Here is a 20,296-nt window from a genome sequence, read left to right on the forward strand (position 1 = left end):
ACTATTGAACTTAAAATTATGGTACTTAGCATGCAAGAATAACTTGTTAAAAATGGTCAGTTCAATTTTTCTCACAGTAAAACTCGAAATATATTTAAAATAATAAAGTCTCCCCAATGATCATCCAACAACAAAATTATACAAACTATATATATATTTTACTTCAATTTGAAATTGTGTTCACATTTTTTTTTTTTTTGTAACATTCTATTTACATTATGTTATATTTACTATAGTTCTTTTAAGTTCATAGAGTTGTGTCAACTTAGTTATGAGGTATGTAGTTAATTATTATTATTATTATATTCTTTAACGTGAATTGTGAATTTATTTTTGTCATTCAATCAGTTGAATTCAAGTTTTATTTAGAGATATCAAATTTTATTTAGTGAGGTTAAAGTTTCATGGAAATTTGCCTCGAACAAGATAGAAAATTTATGTTTAAACGGAGAAGAATGAGAGAGGAAGTGAGAAAATATTGATTCAAATTAGCTAAATGGGTCGAGGATAGAGTTAGTCTCACTTCATCCCTCCCCGTCTCTAACCCCACTCCTATTCCTGCCTAAAGTTCTACCCCTTACTTTTTATATATTTTTCTTTATTTATTTACTTTATATATATATATATATTAGAAAAATTGTAATGTTGAAATTTATTTAAAAATTAGTTAAACCTAATATTTTTTAATTTTTAATTTTTTTTAAGGATAGTTTAAATTTTTTAATAAAAATTATATTAAAAAATAAAAAAATTTATCTACTAAAATTCTTTAATTTATATATATGGAGAAATTTGACTGGTAATTTTGGTCCCGTCCCCACAAAAGTAGATTGATAAGAATTGATTAGCGCGTTCGAGGGGAGGTGTTGGATGATGAAAGTCCCACCTCGACTAATTTAGGAAATGATCATGGGTTTATAAGTGAGGAATACTAACTCCATTAGAATGAGGCCTTTTGGGGAAGCCAAAGCAAAGCCATGAGAGCTTTGTCTCAAAATAGACAATATCATACCATTGTGGAGAGTCGTCTGCGTCTAACATGTTTGAATAAACATCTCTATTTTATTTTTGTAACCTAACTACCTTCCTATGTGCAGAATTTCGTAGCGTGATTTAATACTATTTAGATCGAAAAGGTGAAACGAGGTGGCGGATGAGCAGACTGGGATGATCGGAGTGGGTGCCGGTGGATTCCACTTCTTCAAATGGGCCATCCTGAGAACAAATTATCCGACCTCGTGGGCTTGGTGAAGTCATGGATGCCATGGCGCTCCGACCCCGAAAACGTCTCCAGAGACTTCTGGATGCCCGACAAGAGCTGCAGAGTCTGCTATGACTGCGACTCTCAGTTCACGTTTATCAACCGCCGGCATCATTGCCGTCGCTGTGGGCGAGTTTTCTGTTCCAAGTGTACTGCAAACTTCATTCCTTCTCCTTCCACTGATCCCACGAATGCTCGGGAGGATTCTGAGACGATCAGAGTCTGTAATTATTGCTTCAAACAATGGGGGAAGGAACCGTCTGCCTTGCTTGATGGCGACAAAGCTACCTGCTCTGCTATTAGTCTGTCATCTTCATCCACCAGCATTGGTAGCACCAAGTCCGGCTACACCTGTCAAAGTGCAATCAGTAATATTCCTTCAACGCCTTGCTCAAATGATCGTCAATATTATGATCCCTTTTGTTCTGGATCCATCGCTGATGAGCAAGATAGTTTAAGAAATGGGAAGACCATTAAACGCTCTACTTCTCTGATGACTTCATCTTCTAGTTATTATGGCTATTGCAGGTATTCTCTCCGGTGTTGATTTAAGATTCAACGTTTAATTCTCATTTGTCTCTAAATAAACCTTAACTTAATTCTTTTGCATTGAGCGGTAGTTTATCATGATATCTAGATAGATAGTGTTCGTATTCGAATTTCTTAATTGAAGTGTTGATATAATATGAAATTTACCATTATCCAACTGGTAGGATGAGAGGTGATTTAAGTTCTTAATTCATGCGAGAGATGATGCTATTGTGTCCCAATTATTTTAATTCTCTTGAAGCTCAACCTGTGCCCTTGTAGTCGTATTCTTACGCAATATGCTTTAGCCGATGCATGCTTATAACTGTGAATAGAGACTATGATACGGATTTTTCTATCATTTTATTGATCTGATGTTTATACTTCAGATCATTGCTAATTGTTGTTGCTTTTATATTTTAGTTATTTATATACTGTTGTATTTTCTTGTTAGGAGTGATGATGAGGATGGTGATTATTATTATGGAATGTGTCGCTCAGATTCCGAATCCAGGCATATCCCCCAGTCTGATCATTATTATTGTTCTGCAAACACTGAAGAAGGTTTAAATCTTGAGAGAGAGAACATGAGTACAAAGGGTTCACCTGTGAATTTTGACACTCAGAGTCCAAGGGGTGATGAGGAATCTAGTGAAGACTCTGACGAAAATGATAAAGGCTCTGAATGTGATTTTCCTACTTATGGCATGCAAAATAAAGATAATGAAGCTATGGATTTTCAGAACAATGGGATTCTCTGGCTTCCTCCAGAGCCAGAAGATGAGGAGGATGAAAAAGCTCTTTTGTTTAATGGTGATGACGATGCCTGTGCCCCAGGTGAATGGGGACATCTACCTTCTTCCCAAGGCAGTGGGGAATGCCCCATGAAGAGAAAGTCCAGTGGGGACTACAGGAGAACTGCAAAAAACGTGGTAGAAGGGCACTTTAGAGCTCTCGTTAGTCAACTTTTGGAGGCTGAGAATCTTCCTGTCGGTGATGAACCCAATGAAGATGGTTGGTTAGATATATTAACATACCTGTCCTGGGAAGCAGCTGCAGTTCTGAAGCCAGATACGAGCAAGAGTGGATGTATGGATCCTGGTGGATATGTTAAGGTTAAATGCGTTGCTGGTGGAAAGCGTACTGAGAGGTAAGTTAACTCCATGGACCAATCATGTCAGCTATAATTTATTGATATTGAATGTCTGTTGATTGCTTGAGGATTGGCTCAATATTTTACAGAGGACCAGGTTTATATTCTAGCGAGTCAGTGATTTTTATTAAGGACTATAGATTTCATTTTCTGACCGAGATACAGTGCTCTCACGATTCTTTTTCTTTTCTTTTTCCCCCCTTTATTTCACTCCTCCTAGGAGTTTATTTCCTTCGAATATATGGTGTATGTTTTATTTCTTTTAGTAAGAAGTTTGTTTCTTGTTCAAAAAAGATTGTGTTCATAGTTGAATCACGTTACTTTATGCACTTATTGACTGTGTTGTTAGAGAAGGAGATTAGCATGATCTTATGGAGTTTGTTGCAATTTTGTTTCGAATGTGCTAAACGAACTCTTCATATGGACTTTTTGAGAGAATATAATATGAGCTTTTAGAGAATCAGTTGGCATCAAAAGGTTCCTTATTTTGAAATGTTTTCTCAAGATTCAACCGAAGTATTGCAGAATTGCCAATACATTTTGTTTACCACGTTGTAGGAGTATGACTCCATGTTGCGTGTTCATTTTACCATTGGAGTAATGGTTATTGTGTTACTGTAAGGGTTTTTTGGTTTGATATGACTACTATTCCTTTGCAGTATCATTGTGAAAGGCATCATTTGCAAGAAGAATGTAGCACACCGGCGGATGAGGAAAGAAATATCTAAACCACGCTTTTTTGTCCTTGGGGGAGCTTTGGAGTATCAACGTGTTACCAACCACTTGTCAAGTTTTGATACTTTGTTGCAGCAGGTTTCAAACTGTTTACCCTTATCCTTTTCATTAGGTTTGTATGTCGAAGTTTTATTCTGTAGATTTCATGTACTTCAACTCCTATGTCTTGTTGATGTACTTGCGATCACTAATTATGAGTTTATGGCATTTGGTATACTTCTTTTCATCATGGGTTCCTTGTATGTACATATACAGGAACTTGATCATTTGAAGATGGCTGTTGCTAAGATTGATGCTCATCATCCCAATGTTCTTTTGGTAGAGAAATCAGTGTCTCGCCATGCCCAGGAGTACCTCCTCTCAAAAAAAATCACTCTTGTTCTAAATGTTAAAAGATCACTTCTAGAGCGTATTGCTTGCTGCACTGGGGCAAATATAGTTCCTACTGTTGATCATGTTGCATGTCTGAAACTTGGTTACTGCGATGAATTTCGTGTGAAGACATTTGTTGAAGAGCATGGTAGTGGTGATGGCCAAGCTGGCAAGAAATCAACGAAGACCCTGATGTTCTTCGAGGGGTGTCCAAAGCCTCTATGTTGTACTGTAAGTCTATGTTACAACAAGAAGTATGATTTTGAATGAGAACAAACAAGATAAGCAGTCATGGTCATAATTATTTGTTTCTCTAAACGAAAGAATAAAAGAGAATACAACAAAATAAGTTCCCAAAAAGGAGTCTGTCCTAACTACATAAAAGACTATAATCCAAAAGAATACAACCAATTACACAATTACAAGAAAGCTGAGTGACAGACACCTACAAGGTGGTGTTAAACCTAGCCACCTCCCAAACTTCTTCTTTCGGTCTCTCAATCTCTCTAAAAATTCTGTTACCTCTTCCAATCCAAATGTCCTATAAAATAGTTAAGATATTAGCATGCCACAAAACTTTGCTTTTCGAGTGGATTCTAAACTCTTTCTCCTAAAGGGTGGATTTGAAACTTTGTCTTTATCTGGATGGTTGAGATATTTTTCATTTTGCATGGAAGTAGCTGAGTCGTCTCTGAGAAAATGGGATTAAAATGCTTTCTGATACTTATATAAAACTATCTTCTTGTAATTTTAATTCTTGCAGTATACAGATCTACATCCATTATAATAGATTCTCAGTTTTAAATTTCTCGAGTGGAAAGTAAGTTGGTGGGTATTGCCTTTTAACTTAGGACACAATTCTAAACACAATTAGATTTAAGGCTGTATTTAAAAATTGTGCTAGTTTCTTTACAGTCTCTTGTAGTTTTCTTTTTTTTCTTTTTTTTTTTTTCTCGTTTAAATGAACATTTGAACTCTTGAACAACTTTAGAAGAAAATAAAAATTTTAGAAGAACAGTTTTTTTTCTCTTTCAAAACTTGATTTAGATTTTGAAAACATTAGTAGGAAGTAGACAATAAAACAAAAAAACTGTAATAGTTTAATTTTCAAAAGCCAAATGGTTATTAAATGTAGTGTAAGTATTTTTGTTTGTCACAAATTTAGTGTATTAGATGCTGTGATATTGATTGTATTAGTTTCAATGTTCTCTTCAGTTAGTTGAGTCATTATAGGATGTGTGAAATTGACATGGTAATACAAATCTACAGTAGATTTTTTCTATAGAACTAGCCAGTGCTTCCTCTGCAATGTACATGAAAAAAGTTATAAAACCATCTGAAATAATGTAGACAAATTCTTTTACCTTCAGATTTTGCTCAGGGGTGCCAGTGGGGATGAGCTCAAAAAAGTTAAACATGTTGTTCAATATGCAACTTTTGCTGCCTATCACCTGGCTCTAGAAACATGCTTTCTGGCCGATGAAGGTGCTTCAGTTCCAGAGCTCCCATTGAAGTCCCCAATAATAGTTGGTCTTCCTCATAGTCCATCAAATATAGACAGATCCATCTCCACAATACCTGGTTTTACTTGTCCATCGCCTGTAAAGTCTCCAGAGCCAGAATCCAGTATGGAAACTGGGCAATCCGGAAACGATGCTGTTCCAACTAGAGACTCATCTATGATCAGTCATAATGTTGACAATTTGAACTCTTTAGAGCCTTCCTTGAGGCTAGTGAAGTCCAATGCTACCTCCACTTCTTTGTCTTTTCTGAAGCAGAACGTTTCTACCGCCGACCGTAATTATATGCTTTCCTCCAAACTAGCCTCCGAGGCAAATAGAAATCCAGACAGCGAAGAATATTCAATGGGCATTATGACTATCAAGGAAGAAGCAAAGGAAGATGATGATACAGTTTCTAGTTCTGGTAAAGGTGTGCCTTTGAGTCATGGTAACTCTATTCATATACGCAGCAGTTCATTGGATGCAAATACCCAAAGTTCCAATGATTCAACATGTCAAAGACCTGAAAGCCTTATTGCTAATCTAGTTACCACCAAATCTTCGAGGGAAGATTTCCCCTTGTCTCCTTCAGACCAACAAAACATTTTGGTGTCTTTGTCAACACGTTGTGTGTGGAAGGGAACTATTTGTGATCGTGCTCACCTATTACGAATTAAATACTATGGGAGCTTCGACAAGCCTTTGGGCAGGTTTTTACGAGATAATTTGTTTGATCAGGTAATATAATCTTCTAATGATTATTAACTATTGGAAAGCTCTCATTTATAATATTCCTCAAGTCTCCTGGGAAAGGGTTTATTTACCTCTTGGCTTTTAGGTTCGCTCTTCACTTTTTTTTAGTTATATGCTTAACGGTTTCTTATATATACAAAAGATCAGGTAATAAAAGAAATGTTTTTTTTTTTCCTTAACTGAGTATTATCGATACTATATTTTATCTTCTTACAGAATTATCGATGTCATTCATGTGGTATGCCATCTGAGGCACATGTTCATTGTTATACGCATCCACAAGGCAGCCTTACAATATCTGCTAAGAAACTCCCTGACTTTTTCTTACCGGGGGAACCTGAAGGTAAAATTTGGATGTGGCATCGGTGTCTGAAGTGTCCTCGGACTAACGGCTTCCCTCCAGCCACCAGGAGAGTTATCATGTCTGATGCTGCCTGGGGTTTATCTTTTGGTAAATTTTTGGAGTTAAGCTTTTCAAATAATGCAGCTGCCAGCCGTGTTGCAGGTTGTGGCCACTTCCTTCATAGAGATTGTCTCCGGTTCTATGGGTATGAATTTTTTTCGTACAATTTTACTTCTTCAGCAATGAAGTGTGATTATCGCTGCCTGGTTAGTTCTGAGCTTGACTAGAAATCAGCTAGTTTACTTTATATCTGGTTTTTAATTTCCTAAACGTTGCCTATGTTTGTGTATATTTACAATTCCATATTGAAATGGCAATGACCCAAGATCCACGATTTTGAAAGGTGGGGAGATTCTTTGGATGGTTGAACGTAACTTGGTAGTTGTTACTGCATTACCCATCATCGACCTAGTACTAACGATATTTATGTTTTTTTGTTTTAATTATTATTTTTTTTTTAGACTATAAATTTCTATTTAAAACATTATACTAGCATAGTTGAGGAGGGAATTTTTTAATTAATAATTTTAAATAATGAAACACCACACTTTCATTGGGAGATGAAAGAACACAAGGGCAAACAAAAAGAAAACTCACAAAAGTACGCCACCCTGTACAAAGGAAAGACTAAGAATGTTATTATAAAAAGACTTTGGCACTCTAAAGCCTAAAGAGAAACGTAGAATCTAACAAGGAACCAAACATGACTCGAATACCTCTCCATACTCCTAAAGAATCTATAATTTTTCTTGCCCCAGAGATCTCACTAAATAACAGGCACCCCCTCCTTTTACAAAAGAAATCCATTTCTTTCAAGAAGGCGAATGGAGAAGGAGATCATCTGATGTCTCTTTATTGACAACATTCCACGCTTACTTTGATCATGGTTTTTTTTCTATGAGAGAGCATGTACAAAAGTGGATACCTCAGGGATAGCGGGGTGTTTTCATTCCATGGGTCGGTCCAAAATGATGTGCTTCCTCCATCACCCTCCCTATGGCAAGTTCAGTTGGTGATTAGGTTTTATGTTTTTTTATGTACTTCCAAGGCCCTTTTGTAGAAGATGGAGGGGGTTGATTTTTGTTTGATATAGGAGTATATTTAGCCTTTATAAGATTTCTCAACAAGGCCTTTTTTTTCTTCGTGATGATATCTCCATACCCATTTGGCAATGAGAGTTTTGTTCTTGTTCTTTATCAAGAAAAGACCAAGGCCTCCCTTTTTTGTTGGGAGGTTTATAATATTCCATCAAACAAGGTGTGGGCCATCTTTCCAAAAGTAGTTTCTGAATAGTCTTTCTATATCTGCGGCCACTTTTTGTGGTACTTCAAATAGAGACATGTAGTAAGTGGGGGTGGTTGGAGAATGTGGCTTGTATTAGGGTGAGTCTTCCGCTTTTTGAAGTATAACATGATGACCATGTTGACAGCCTTCTTTCTATTTTTTTAATAATAATCTTCTAGAAGGAAAAATATTTGTCGTTTCCTTTTAGAGGTAGTCCTAGGTACATATTCAACCATTCTCCCTTTTTACAACTATATATGCTAGCAAGTTATTCAATAATCTGTGTGTTAATATTGATGCTCATGATCTCTGGTTTTTTTAGATTGATATTTTGTCTAGAGAATCTTTCGAAGGTTTTGACCGTCTCCATCATGTTTTTTTATGGAAGAGGCATCTGCCAAGTCAGAAAAGAGAATTGTGTCGTCCGCGAACTGAAGGTGGTTGATGCTTAAGCCTTCATTACCAATCTGAAAACCTTGCATTTGTCATTCGTGCCCTTCGTATTCTACTTTTGTCAATAGGCGATTGAGGTAGCTCATTACCATGATGAAAAGAGAAGGGGATAGTGGATCTCCTTGTCTGAGACCCCGTGTGGCATATAAATCTTCCCTCTCGGTCTTCCATTGATGATGATTTAGAAGTTTATGGATGAGATGCATCCTTTTATCCACCTTTAGCATTTTGAGCCAAAGCCTTTTGCCACAAGAATGTTTTTGAGGAAAGTTCAATCAACCTTGTTGAAGACCTTTTCCATGTCAAGTTTAATGACTACACCTTTTTTGTTTCTTTCTTTCCCATTCATCTATGAGTTCACTTGCCATGAGGGATGCAATGAGAATTTGTCGCCCCTCTACAAAAAGTTGTTTGTTGCCTAGTTATTGTGAAGGGGAGAACCTTTTTAAGACGTTCTGATAATACCCTTGCTATGATTTAATATATTCCGTTCGTGAGAATTATGGGACGAAAGTCTGCAACAGTGCAGACATCCAGTTTCTTTGAGATTAGATGTATTCTTTGAGATTAGACTTCGTTTCGAAAAAAATCTTGGAATACTCTTATGATATCAGCTCTCATAAAGTTCCAGCATTTTTTGAAAAAATCTGAGGTAAAACCATCGGGTCTTGGAGTTTTGTCGGAGACCAGATGCTGTATCACCATCCCCACCTCTTCTTTGGTGACAACAACCTTGAGGGAGGCAGCTTGCTGTTGATCAATAGGAGTCCAGTCAAAGATCATGGGGATCGTGGGGAAATTTGCAAAGGACATTGTCCTTTGTATATAAGGACGTGTAAAAGGACATAAATTTTGAGACAATTTCTTCTTTGTTTACTAAACTTCTACATTGTGTGGATAGAATTTCCATTATGGTACTCTTTCGTTTCTTTGTAGCCATGATACGATGGAAAATTTTGGAGTTTATGTCACCTCCCTCTAACCATCATTTTTACATTTGTCTCCAAGATTGCTCTTCCTTTGCTGCCAACGAAATAAGCTCTGCTTTCATGAGCTTTTTCTGTGTGTTGAACTAGTGTGATGGAGTCGGTTTCCTCCATCTGATCAAGAAGAGCAATTTCAGTTAGAAGTTGGTTTCTTTTTGTGGAAATACAGCCGAAAACCTTCTTGTTCCATTTTTTCAAGACTTCTTTTAGTGTTTTAAGTTTGTTGATGAAATCGTGCCCCGGTCATCCACGGAGGGGCGTATTCTTCCATCAGTATTCTACCATTGGCAAAAATTTTAAATGGTTCGACCATATCTTCTCAAATTGGAAGGGCGAATGGCCCCATTTACAGCAACCCATCAAAAGTAGAATGGGATAATGTTCAGATTTAGGTCTATTCAGTCTTTGTACATCGGCGTTACTGAATTTTCCAAGTAGGTCTTTTGTGGTTAGAAATCTATTGATGGCTATCAAGGTGGGTGGAGGTCTGTTGTTTGACCATGTATTGAGTCCATTACTAAGGGGAAGGTCAATGAGTTCAACTTCTCTTATGAAATTGTTGAAGTGTCTCATGCCTCTGGTGACTTTTTCTACTGGATTTGTCATGTGCCTATCGAGAGATATTGAAGTCACCCGCCAAAAGCCAATTCTCTTTACATAGGCATGATAGGTCCGGTAATTCCTGTCATAATAGATGTCTTTATTAAATCTGTAATTATCAACCAGGGTAGTATGTGTGGTTAAGGTGTATAAGCCTTTGGTGACTTCTGAAATGATCAAAGTTGGGTCATTCCACATGATTAAGATCTCCCCGATGTACTTAGGGCATCCAAAGCTAACCAACTAATATGTTTGGCATTCCAAAGGAATTTAACTATCCAACGATCAACATAATTCAATTTTGTTTCTTGAAGAATAACCACAGTGGGACTGTATTTTGAGGAAAAAAGACTTGATTAGGCCTCTCTTTTGCCAATCTCCCAAGCCCTTAACATTCCAAGAGATAATAGAGGTATTGACCTCCCAATTGTGACTGGCTCGATTTCTCATAATTGATGTTTGAAAGGAGGCGAACAATCTCTCTATTCAATTTACTCGGTTTCTTGGCCGTAGTGGGCTTCTTTTTCCCAGATGGAATAGCCATGATGCACATTTGGTGTTCTTTTAGCTATGGTGCTAGGATTTGGATGACCATTGTTGGTGAAGAGTGTCGTTGATATTGGGGTGACCTCTTCTACCTCTTTTTCATTATGCTTTCCTGAAAAAGAGTGTCAAGCTCTGTATCTGCAAGGGTGATCTCTAGCCACGGGTGAGAGATGTTGGCCTTATATGCAGTGGGAGATGGTGGGGCGGTGGAGAGGGGTAGGGGGCTAGATGCATATTCATCGTTCGATTCTTGGTCAATGCCAACAGTGGAAATTTTTGTTCCTAGGACGAGGTAAGTTTTTTGGTTATTTATGATGATGGTACGTTTTTCCGGTGAAGTTACTAGGTACGTTTTTCTGGTGAAGTTACTAATCTGGAAAACATAACACCCAACAACAAAACAGAGGACTTAGCTCCCTGTTGGCGGAGAAACATAATACAAGGGCTGATGTGGATGGATGATGCAAGTGTGACAGTACGAAACGAAGGAAGTGTAGAGGTTGACACAGATAGCCACCGGCAATGTTTCTTGTGTAGTCGTGAGTCAGTGAGAACAAAGCTGTTTCTTGTAGAGTCAGGCAGATCAGTCGATGGTCGTAGTCTTTGGTAGCAGCTACCAGTCTGTAGGGATTGGATGGCGACAGGCGGCCAGGGTTTTAATTTTGGCTCTGATATTATCTAAAAACATCAAGAGAAGACCAATTTCTTTCACATTCACTCCAAAAGAAAATGGTTTCTTGAGTAGAAGAAAACTCCATTACAGTTAAGGAAATAATCTAATTAATAATCACAAGATTGTTGTTTAATTAAAAGAAGGAAATAACCGACAATAATGAACATGAGCATTCTCAATTGTCTTAGTAATGTTTCCACTCAGCTGTTATATGCAAATCTTTTATGGAAAAAATAATCCTTTATCAATGCCAAAGTTCTTGGAAATCGGCAAAATTGTAAGTTTGGGGTTTTATAGCTCAAGACTTACATTTCTGGATATAAAATCTAACCTTTTTTGTCTCCAATTCCAGTTCTTTGGATGCTATAATTTTGACCACATTTTTTTGGTGGTGGCAGGGGGCTGTTCCTTGTAAATGTTTCTCTTATTTTTCTTGCACTGAGAAAGGGAATCGAGGCTTCCGTTTGTTAATATATCTTAGAATGCACAAGTTCCAAATATTTCTCTTGGTGGTCTGTTGAAATGTCAGCATAAAAAACCTTAAAACTATTTGTTGCTGCCTGAAAGAAGACATATTTCTGAAATTTTAGCAGAAAATATGGCCTACCTTTCTGACTGCCTTTTATTTGACATTTTGGCTTCTTACTATTCTTCTGTGGTTAGGATCCTCATGGTCACATTCTGCGACCTGATCCTCAGTTACAGGAGTTTTCCCGCTTTCTATTGTGTCTTATTTAGACAAATTGGATTTTGCGATCTTGAATAGCTACTTTGGCTTTGGGTTAGACCCTTACCATTTGTATTCTTCCATTGATTGGAATGGAAGTTCTTACTAATTTCCTGTTGAAGGAAAAGGCAAAATGCTCGAGATTCCAGTTAAATACATCCTTATATGTATCTATCATTCACATGTGCAGGTTTGGAAGAACGGTTGCTTGTTTCCACTATGCAGCAATTAATGTTAAGTCTGTTCATATCCCACCATCAATAATTGACTTTCACCATAACAATCTGGAGTGGATTAATAAGGAAGCAAATGAGGTACAACAACCTCGAATTGAACTTCAATTGAAGGCTAAAGCCACTGATTCTAAATTTTGAAAGACTAATCAGTGGTCTCTTCTAGTAGGTACATAACAGGGCCGAAGTTCTATTTGCTGTAGTATGTAAAACTCTTCCTCTGATTCTGAAGCATGAATCTGGCACAGAGCAAGAAGATTTTGGGGTAAATGAATTGAACAATTACATTCAAGAACTAGAGCAAATCATTAATGTGGAGAAAGAAGATTTTGAGGTAGGTTTTTGAGTTGTGGTTTTATTTCTAATCATATCGTTATTTTGAAACTGACGATTATAACACATTATGCTCATCTTGTGAGGGCATATTATTTTATGGTATCTGTTGAAACTTTATATTCATTTCTGTGCATTTAATGACTTGGATGCCCTTGGGGAAGAAAAGTATTTATGAATATGATTCCCTAATCCTATGCTGAATTTGAACACCTTATTTGAAATATAGAATTAATTAGTTTTATTTGACAAAGATGGTAGTTGTCTTAATTTTGTAGATAAACAAATAATTTTCCTATTATGGAATACGGATTATTATATGCAATGATGTTTCTAGGTTGTCATTTTCCATGGATTGTGAAACTTTCTTTGTGGGGAAGTTTTATGCTTTGGTTCTTTGATTTATGTAATCCAGTTATTATAGGTGCATTTTAATAAAGCATCTGGAGAGACGACAGTTGGCCAACCTACAGTTGATATTTTTGAGATCAATAAACTGCATATGCACGTCCTTTTTCTTTCATATATTTGGGTTCAGCGCTTAAGTTACGCAGTCACTTTGGGAAAGAAGCATTCCCCAGATAGTTCGAGCAATGACATCCCAACACTTGAAGAAAAGGAACTTGATTCAATGGAAGAGTTGGTGGAATTGACTCTGGCATTCGGACATGATGATCTCTTTGGTGGTTTTGATAACGATTCTCTACCTTCAGAGTCAAAACATGATGTTGATCTTGACAGAGGAGGTAATTCAGGCCAAATGAACCGGTTTAATGAAACTGAGAGGGAAAAGAATATTGATCTTGGTGGACAGGAGGATGATCTTTGTCTTTATCAAGTTAATTCTGAACCTCTAGATGTTGGAACTGCCCTACGAAGGACAAATTCAGAGGGAGAATATCCAAGTATGACCGATTTATCTGGTACCCTTGATGCAGTTTGGAAAGGTGCACTTCACCCCAATAGTATGCTATTTGATGATAGGTATCCTCAAACTAGCTCATCCATTCTGGAGCCATTGGCTGGACCTGATATGGAAAAGTGTACTGCCAACGGAGTAGAGACAGCTCGTCTTCTTTATTCTGCCTTAGTTTTAACAGGGGTTGATTCTGTTGAAACATGTACAAGTTTGACGTCGATGCCTTCTTCAGCGTATAGTTCAAAGATTTCATTGTTGAATATTCCAAAGCCTGACATTTCTGATTACGATCCTGCCTTAATTACATCATTTAGGGAGTTGGAAAAGCAAGGCCATCTTCGGCTTTTTATGCATGTTGACTCCAGTGATACTGTTGTTCCTGTCTATGATGAGGAGCCTACTAGTATTATTGCATATTCATTGCTTATGCCAGAGTATCATGCTCAGATGTCTGAGCCAGAGAGAGTAATGGAAGCTTTGGATACTGCACGCTCTTTGCCTACTATTGGTTCTGTTAAAATGAGCTCAATTAAAACATGTGATGAAGAAGGTTCTGATGTCTACAGAACTCTTAGATCCAATGAAGAGACCATTTTATCCATGGCCAGAACCGAAAGTCTTCAGTTTGAGGATCTGCTTCTGTTCACCAAGGATTTGCATACAAGAGTTTGTTTTATAAATGAAACTCCTTTGGGGCCGGTGAAATATACCATAACTTGCTACTTTGCTAAGCGGTTTGAGGCATTAAGAAAGAAGTGTTGCCCTTCGGAGTTAGATTATGTAAGGTCTCTTAGTCGTTGTAAGAGATGGGGAGCCCAAGGTGGCAAAAGCAACGTTTTCTTTGCAAAAACTTTAGATGAGCGATTTATTATCAAACAGGTGACAAAAATAGAGTTGGAATCGTTCATTCAGTTTGCACCAGCTTATTTTTTATATTTGTCTGAATCAATTCGCACAGGATGCCCAACTTGCTTGGCGAAGGTCGTGGGAATGTATCAGGTACAATGATATTTTTTTTTAACTCTCTCTTTGATATCAAGAAAGTTTGAAAAATGATTTGAAATGACAGAAGTTGAAATACTAGGAATGATACTCTATGGCCTTTTTTTGGAAAAAAAAAGTCATAATTCGTTTGAGGAAGCGAGATTTTTATTTAATTCTGTAATATTATTAACCATTTTAATCAAAAGAAAGAATTTCAAGTAAAAATAGGGTAGAAGTCATATTTGAAACTGAAATATTGTGCATAACTGTCTTCTTTTGAACCAAACATCTTAAAACTTTGTGCGTAATTATATTCTTGGGTTGGTGTTTGCTGTCTTGAAGGTGTCCACAAAACATCTAAAGGGAGGAAAAGAATTCAAGATTGACGTTTTAGTCATGGAGAATCTTCTGTTTGGGCATAATGTGACACGACTTTATGATCTAAAAGGATCTTCTCGATCGCGCTATAATTCAGACACGAGTGGAAAAAATAAAGTCCTTTTGGATCAGAACCTGATTGAATCTATGCCAACCTCTCCAATATTTTTGGGCGGCAAGGCAAAGCGGTTGTTAGAAAGAGCTGTTTGGAACGATACATCATTTTTAGCTGTAAGTTTAATGTATCTTCTTATTGTCACTTGATTTTCGAAGTCTTGATGCTCTCAACTGGATTTTCTGGATTCAATTCGTGCCCTGGGTTCAAATCTATAAGAAGCTGCATATTCATTTCAAACATCTTTAGTGTTTTCTTGCTACTAAATATCATGTACATGAATGAGCATCTCTATTTCAAGTCTAATATGATATCTAGTTGAACGAGGGTTATTTTTCTAGATATATACAGAATGTTATCACTGTAGTAGGCTTAGTGAAACCAAATTCAATTTAAATAAATACCGCATACTTGTAGAGATTGTCGGTATCACGGATCTGCATTTTAGTTCCAAAACTATGGGTAGAATACTCAAGGCCATAGATTGAATTTAACACTTCATGTTCTTTGTACTACTTTTTTTTTTCCTTCTTATTTTAAGTGGGTACCCTGTAGTGACAGCTCCAGCCTTTCTCAAACCTTGAGCCTTCCAAATTTTGTACTAGAGTTACTTTTAGGTGTTTTGGTTCACAGATATAGTTGGTATAGGCAGGATTAAGAAATAAAGTCTATAACCATTTGATTTTTGAGTCTATTTCTTTTGATTTCAAAAAAAAAACTAAAAACAAAATCGTTATTGAACGGAGGCGTGAATAATATAAATTAGATATATGAAATTCACCTGTACTATTTCGTAACAAACAATGAGCCAAACACTCCCTTGCTTATCTTCCATTTTGGTGTGTCTGACTAATTTATTTTCTCAAATTGCTGGTGTAGTCAATTGATGTCATGGACTACTCACTCTTGGTTGGCTTGGATGAGGAAAAGCAAGAGCTGGTTGTGGGGATTATTGATTTTATGAGGCAATATACTTGGGATAAACATCTTGAAACTTGGGTGAAGAACTCAGGCATTCTAGGTGGGCCCAAGAACGCTGCTCCTACTGTGATCTCACCTCATCAATATAAGAAACGTTTCAGAAAAGCTATGACTACATATTTTCTCATGGTTCCAGATCAATGGCCCTCCTCCACGATCAGCCCTAGTGAGTCCCATCCTGATCTTTGTGACGAGAACTCAGAACCTGAAAATTCGTGGGATTGGTAAGTTTCCAAATATTTTTGCTATTATGCACAAAATTTTCTGCATTTTTTTAGTGTTGTTTTCCAGCCTTTGGACAACTTTTTTTATCATAGATTTGAACCACTACTGATTCTTTTAAAAGGGCAAAGAGCTTTTCTCAATGATGTTATATTGGAGCTTTTCCCCATATATTGGAGTGCTTTGGCATGAATAAAAGCACTTTTCACTCAAAATTATTGTTTGGGTGTTACTTAGTATTTATAGTGTGTTTTAGCTCCAATGAGTGGCTTGCTAAGGAGCACTTTAAAAGAGTTTTTGAGAGTGATGAATGGTGAATGATGAATGATTATACATACAAACATAAAAGTTTATCTGTCACTTCTTTAATAGCGTAACTGGATGAATGATGGGATTCTTGATATCAAAATTTGATTACTAAGATGACTTTTAATTTCAAAGCATTATAATCTTAAGCTTTTTTTTTATATGATGTTTGTTTTGTTTGTCTTCAGCAAACACTGTAGTGAACACAGTGATTGATGTGAAGAGAAAGCAGAGAGTATCATTTTGTGTAGCATTACTTGCTTGGGGACAACATGTTGCAGTGAACAAAACCCAGTTGAGCCTATACATGGAAGAACCCATGTTGAAAAGGGATTGCCAATCAATCTTTGACATCGACAGCAACTTCACATGGAAATTTGAGCCCGTGCTTCGGCCTCGACTAAACAAGGAGGAGAACTTAGCGCTTCTCCCTTATCGATTGAGTACCCTCTTCCTTTCGGTAAAGCTGAGCCTGCTGCTGTACTGTAAGGCAAAAATGGCTTTGTTTAGGGAGGGAGGATAGCTCTTATTATTAACATGGCAAACTTTATTGTAGAAGCATGAGCCATGGCTTAACTTGAAGTCCTGCAAAGATCGCTGAGCCCCGTGCAGTCGCTTACAAGGACCACGGCCACGCTAAACTACGACCCACCACGACGTATCAGAAAGATTTCTCTTGTGAATAGTAGTAAGAAACAATCCCAGTAAGCTATTCTTGGTACTTTTTCCTTGTTCACCCATCTTCCAACTTTTGGAAACCAGTTGAGAGCTTTTGCTAGATGGCAATTGTCCAGAAGAAAGTTCTCTCCCTCTCAAAAAAAAAAAAAATGATGCTTTGTCGAGGGCGGTAGCGTTGTCGATTATACGTAGAGCATACCCTACCAACAACATATAATATCTATGACTCTCAATATGATTCATTTATTCAACCAAGATGACAGACATACGTTAGTATATGATTGTTTGGAGACTTCTATCATTAAGGTGTTTTAGGATACAAAATATATCATAGAGAAACGAAAATTGAAATGTTTGTAAAGCTCTATTCTATTTTATTTTATTTTATATCTACGGGGGAGTGACTGTTGATACACGTTTCAAGCCATTAATTTTTTTCTATTCGTTTGCCGGCTTTAGAGAAAGGTAAATGTAAAGATTTCTTAAAAGTTGGCAATGAACGGGGCAAGAGTGCCCTTGGAAGTTCATAGTTGTTTGGTAACTGTCGGCAGAGAGAGTTAGCCTCACCCACAGCTACGTCAAACACGGATATTATATATAGAATAGTATATTCTAAGATATATAGAAAAATATTCCATATCATATCCGACTAAAGCTTGCCCTTTTAAACAACCTTATGCTTAAGAGTCTAGTATTAGATATAGATAGAATATTATTGTTCCTTCTTATTTTCTTATAATGATGCATTTCAAATCGAAATGCGAAAGCTTCTCTTATTCTCTATCTCTTAAATGGTGTGTGAAACTAAGTTTTTTTTTTTTTTTTCTGTGGATTTATGAATTATAAACACGAAGGTTTTGTGTTTTTGGCATTAATGGAATTCAATCAATGATATTAAGTCTCTTAAGACCTATTTAGGGTACTCAAATTTAGAGTTAAAAAAAATAGGTAGGAACAATCGTTTAATCTAGATATGTTTGATTTTGGTCTTATACAAGATAGTCTAGCACCTCCGAAACTAGTCCAGTCCCCCGTAGGAGCTTTTTTTTTAATTTATGATGCATCTACTCTATATAATTGGGGGGTAGATAGGAGTTAATCCATAATGGAAGATATCAATTTTAATATCTGCCCGAATCTATCTACGTTGTAAGTCTCAGTGGCTGATTCCAAGATGGGTGAACTACAAAAATAGGTCTGAAGGGGGATAGCCCGTAGATAGTGCGCACGAGTTTCGTATCTGTCTGAAGCACGCTTGTTTTCTAGCAAGTCAACAAGGCGTCTAGACTCCACTCCCATAGTAGTTGGTGCTATGAAGAGTAATGTTGTAGTTGGCTTGCGAGCCATAAGCATCCAATTCAACTTTGAAGTTAAAGATTTCTAAGCGCTTCTCCCTTATACAACTCGAAATCAGATGGCCGATCGTTTTTTCGTTCACTTTGGCCAAACATATTAACAAAATTTTATGAATTTGAACCTACAACCTAAAAAACAAAAAAAGAGAGAGAGTACACATTAGTTATGATTGAGTTGTGCTTCTTTCCATGCAATAAGTGTTAATTTTGAAATGCAACTGCCAAAATTGGGCCTGACTGTCTTCTTCGGTTTTGATTTGGGCCGATTCCTTGAGCCCATCAAGCCCAACTAGCAGCCCATTTTTTTATTTGTTCCATTTATTTTAAGAGAATTTTGCCAAATAGTTAAAAATTAATAATTTTGAAAATTAATGCATTTTTCTCCGTTTATCCTAATTCCCCTAATTTGGCCTCGTCCCCAAATCTCTCTCATTTTTTTTCTTTTTTTTTCCTAATATTTTATTATTTTTATCAATTTTAAATCTATTTTGTGTTTAATTTTTTACGTCACAAATTAAATGGTTCGAATTATACTATTTTTTCTCTATTTTTCATAGTTTCAACCCGTTAATTTTGATATTTGTTTGCGTTTGTTTAGTCATTCAAAAGGTATGTCAAGATCGAGAGGGTTACCCCCGTTAAGGGAACCTTGTTGTAATTGTTGATATCATTAACCATAATTGAGCGAGTGCCTGTTACTTTTAATCAATATTAAATATTTATATAGCATTGTATTTCCTTCCAGATTTTTTAGTTCTAATTTAAGTGTCAAATAGGTCGTGATTTTTTAATTGTGTGTGCTCGGGTTAGTTCTTTTCTTTCTAAGAGGTGGAATAGAATAACCTGGTTGAAGCGTAATGATCATACGTCTATAATGCATTGTATGTCCCATAATAGGTCCCATTCTTCTACCCTTTCTCGAGAGTCAATGTCTATTCATATCTATTACCTTAACACCAAAGAAGAGTTCGACCCAATGCTTTATTTCTGTCCTAGTTGATCCTGATTTAACATTAGAAGTATATTGACTTTTCTCTAATAACCGAGTACTTTTGTCTGTAAATACTGCATACTTGATTCCATAAATTATCTTCCCTATGAGTTCGAGTCTCAATACCGTGATAATGCATTGTATGTCCCATGAATTCAGCATTCATATTGAGACTCAAACGCATTGTATGTCCCACGTACATAAATTAATAAATTGGTTAATTCAAAGAAAAATGAAACATGAAGACTAAATTTGAACTTCGTGAGATCCCACGTTCTCACGTCGGTTTGAGAATGGAATGAAACATTTCTTATAAGGATGTGTATGGGCTAACAACAATACATAACGAGCCAAAGTAGATAGTATCTGTTGTTACAAGTTTGGTCGTAATTTTTGTATGAAATCAAATGGAATATATGCATTTATTCTCCAACACCTTTACTCATCATCTTTTTTGAAGTTGTTCCTTTCTTTTTTTACTCTTTTGGGCATAAAGTGTTTGAGTCCTCACTTTTAGCCCAATCCCTAACTAAAACATTTTTCAAAATCCTATGTTTCATCATTATATTTTTAACCTTATGCTCTTCTCTTTTTTAATATTCTTCGCCTGTCATACATGATACACGAGCCTAATCGAGTTATTTCTTTTCTAAAACAAATCCTACCAATCCATCGTACATATTATATTAATAACTAAACCTTCGTAAAACTAGCGGACTTGCGATTGTGCGGCACTCACTTCCGGTTAGGAATCACGACTCTCCACGATCGTATGATATTATCCACTTTGAACATAAACTCTCATGGTTTTGCTCTGAGCTTCCA

At 36.6% G+C, this 20,296-nt stretch overlaps 1 protein-coding gene across 2 annotated transcripts; it reads left to right on the forward strand.

The window, feature by feature from the left end:
• The first annotated feature begins 1,112 nt into the window (after positions 1–1,112).
• On the forward strand, positions 1,113–17,380 carry LOC111461703 (1-phosphatidylinositol-3-phosphate 5-kinase FAB1B-like). 2 transcript variants are annotated; one of them, XR_002713636.1, is made up of 13 exons: positions 1,113–1,789; positions 2,244–2,939; positions 3,602–3,755; positions 3,933–4,280; positions 5,420–6,289; positions 6,521–6,852; positions 12,167–12,290; positions 12,379–12,543; positions 12,967–14,460; positions 14,788–15,054; positions 15,818–16,143; positions 16,636–16,907; positions 17,004–17,380. XR_002713636.1 is itself a non-coding variant. In XM_023105319.1 (12 exons), exons 1-12 carry the CDS (start codon positions 1,206–1,208, stop codon positions 16,661–16,663), a joined length of 5,388 nt encoding a protein of 1,795 aa, XP_022961087.1. In that variant the 5' UTR covers positions 1,113–1,205; the 3' UTR covers positions 16,664–17,380. The 2 variants fall into 2 exon arrangements, 1 of the variants encoding a protein (XP_022961087.1); XM_023105319.1 differs by having other exon boundaries at positions 16,636–17,380.
• The last annotated feature ends 2,916 nt before the right edge of the window (positions 17,381–20,296 follow it).

The sequence above is a fragment of the Cucurbita moschata genome, unplaced genomic scaffold (assembly GCF_002738365.1).
Source record: "Cucurbita moschata cultivar Rifu unplaced genomic scaffold, Cmos_1.0 Cmo_Scf00025, whole genome shotgun sequence".
Taxonomy (NCBI): domain Eukaryota; kingdom Viridiplantae; phylum Streptophyta; class Magnoliopsida; order Cucurbitales; family Cucurbitaceae; genus Cucurbita; species Cucurbita moschata.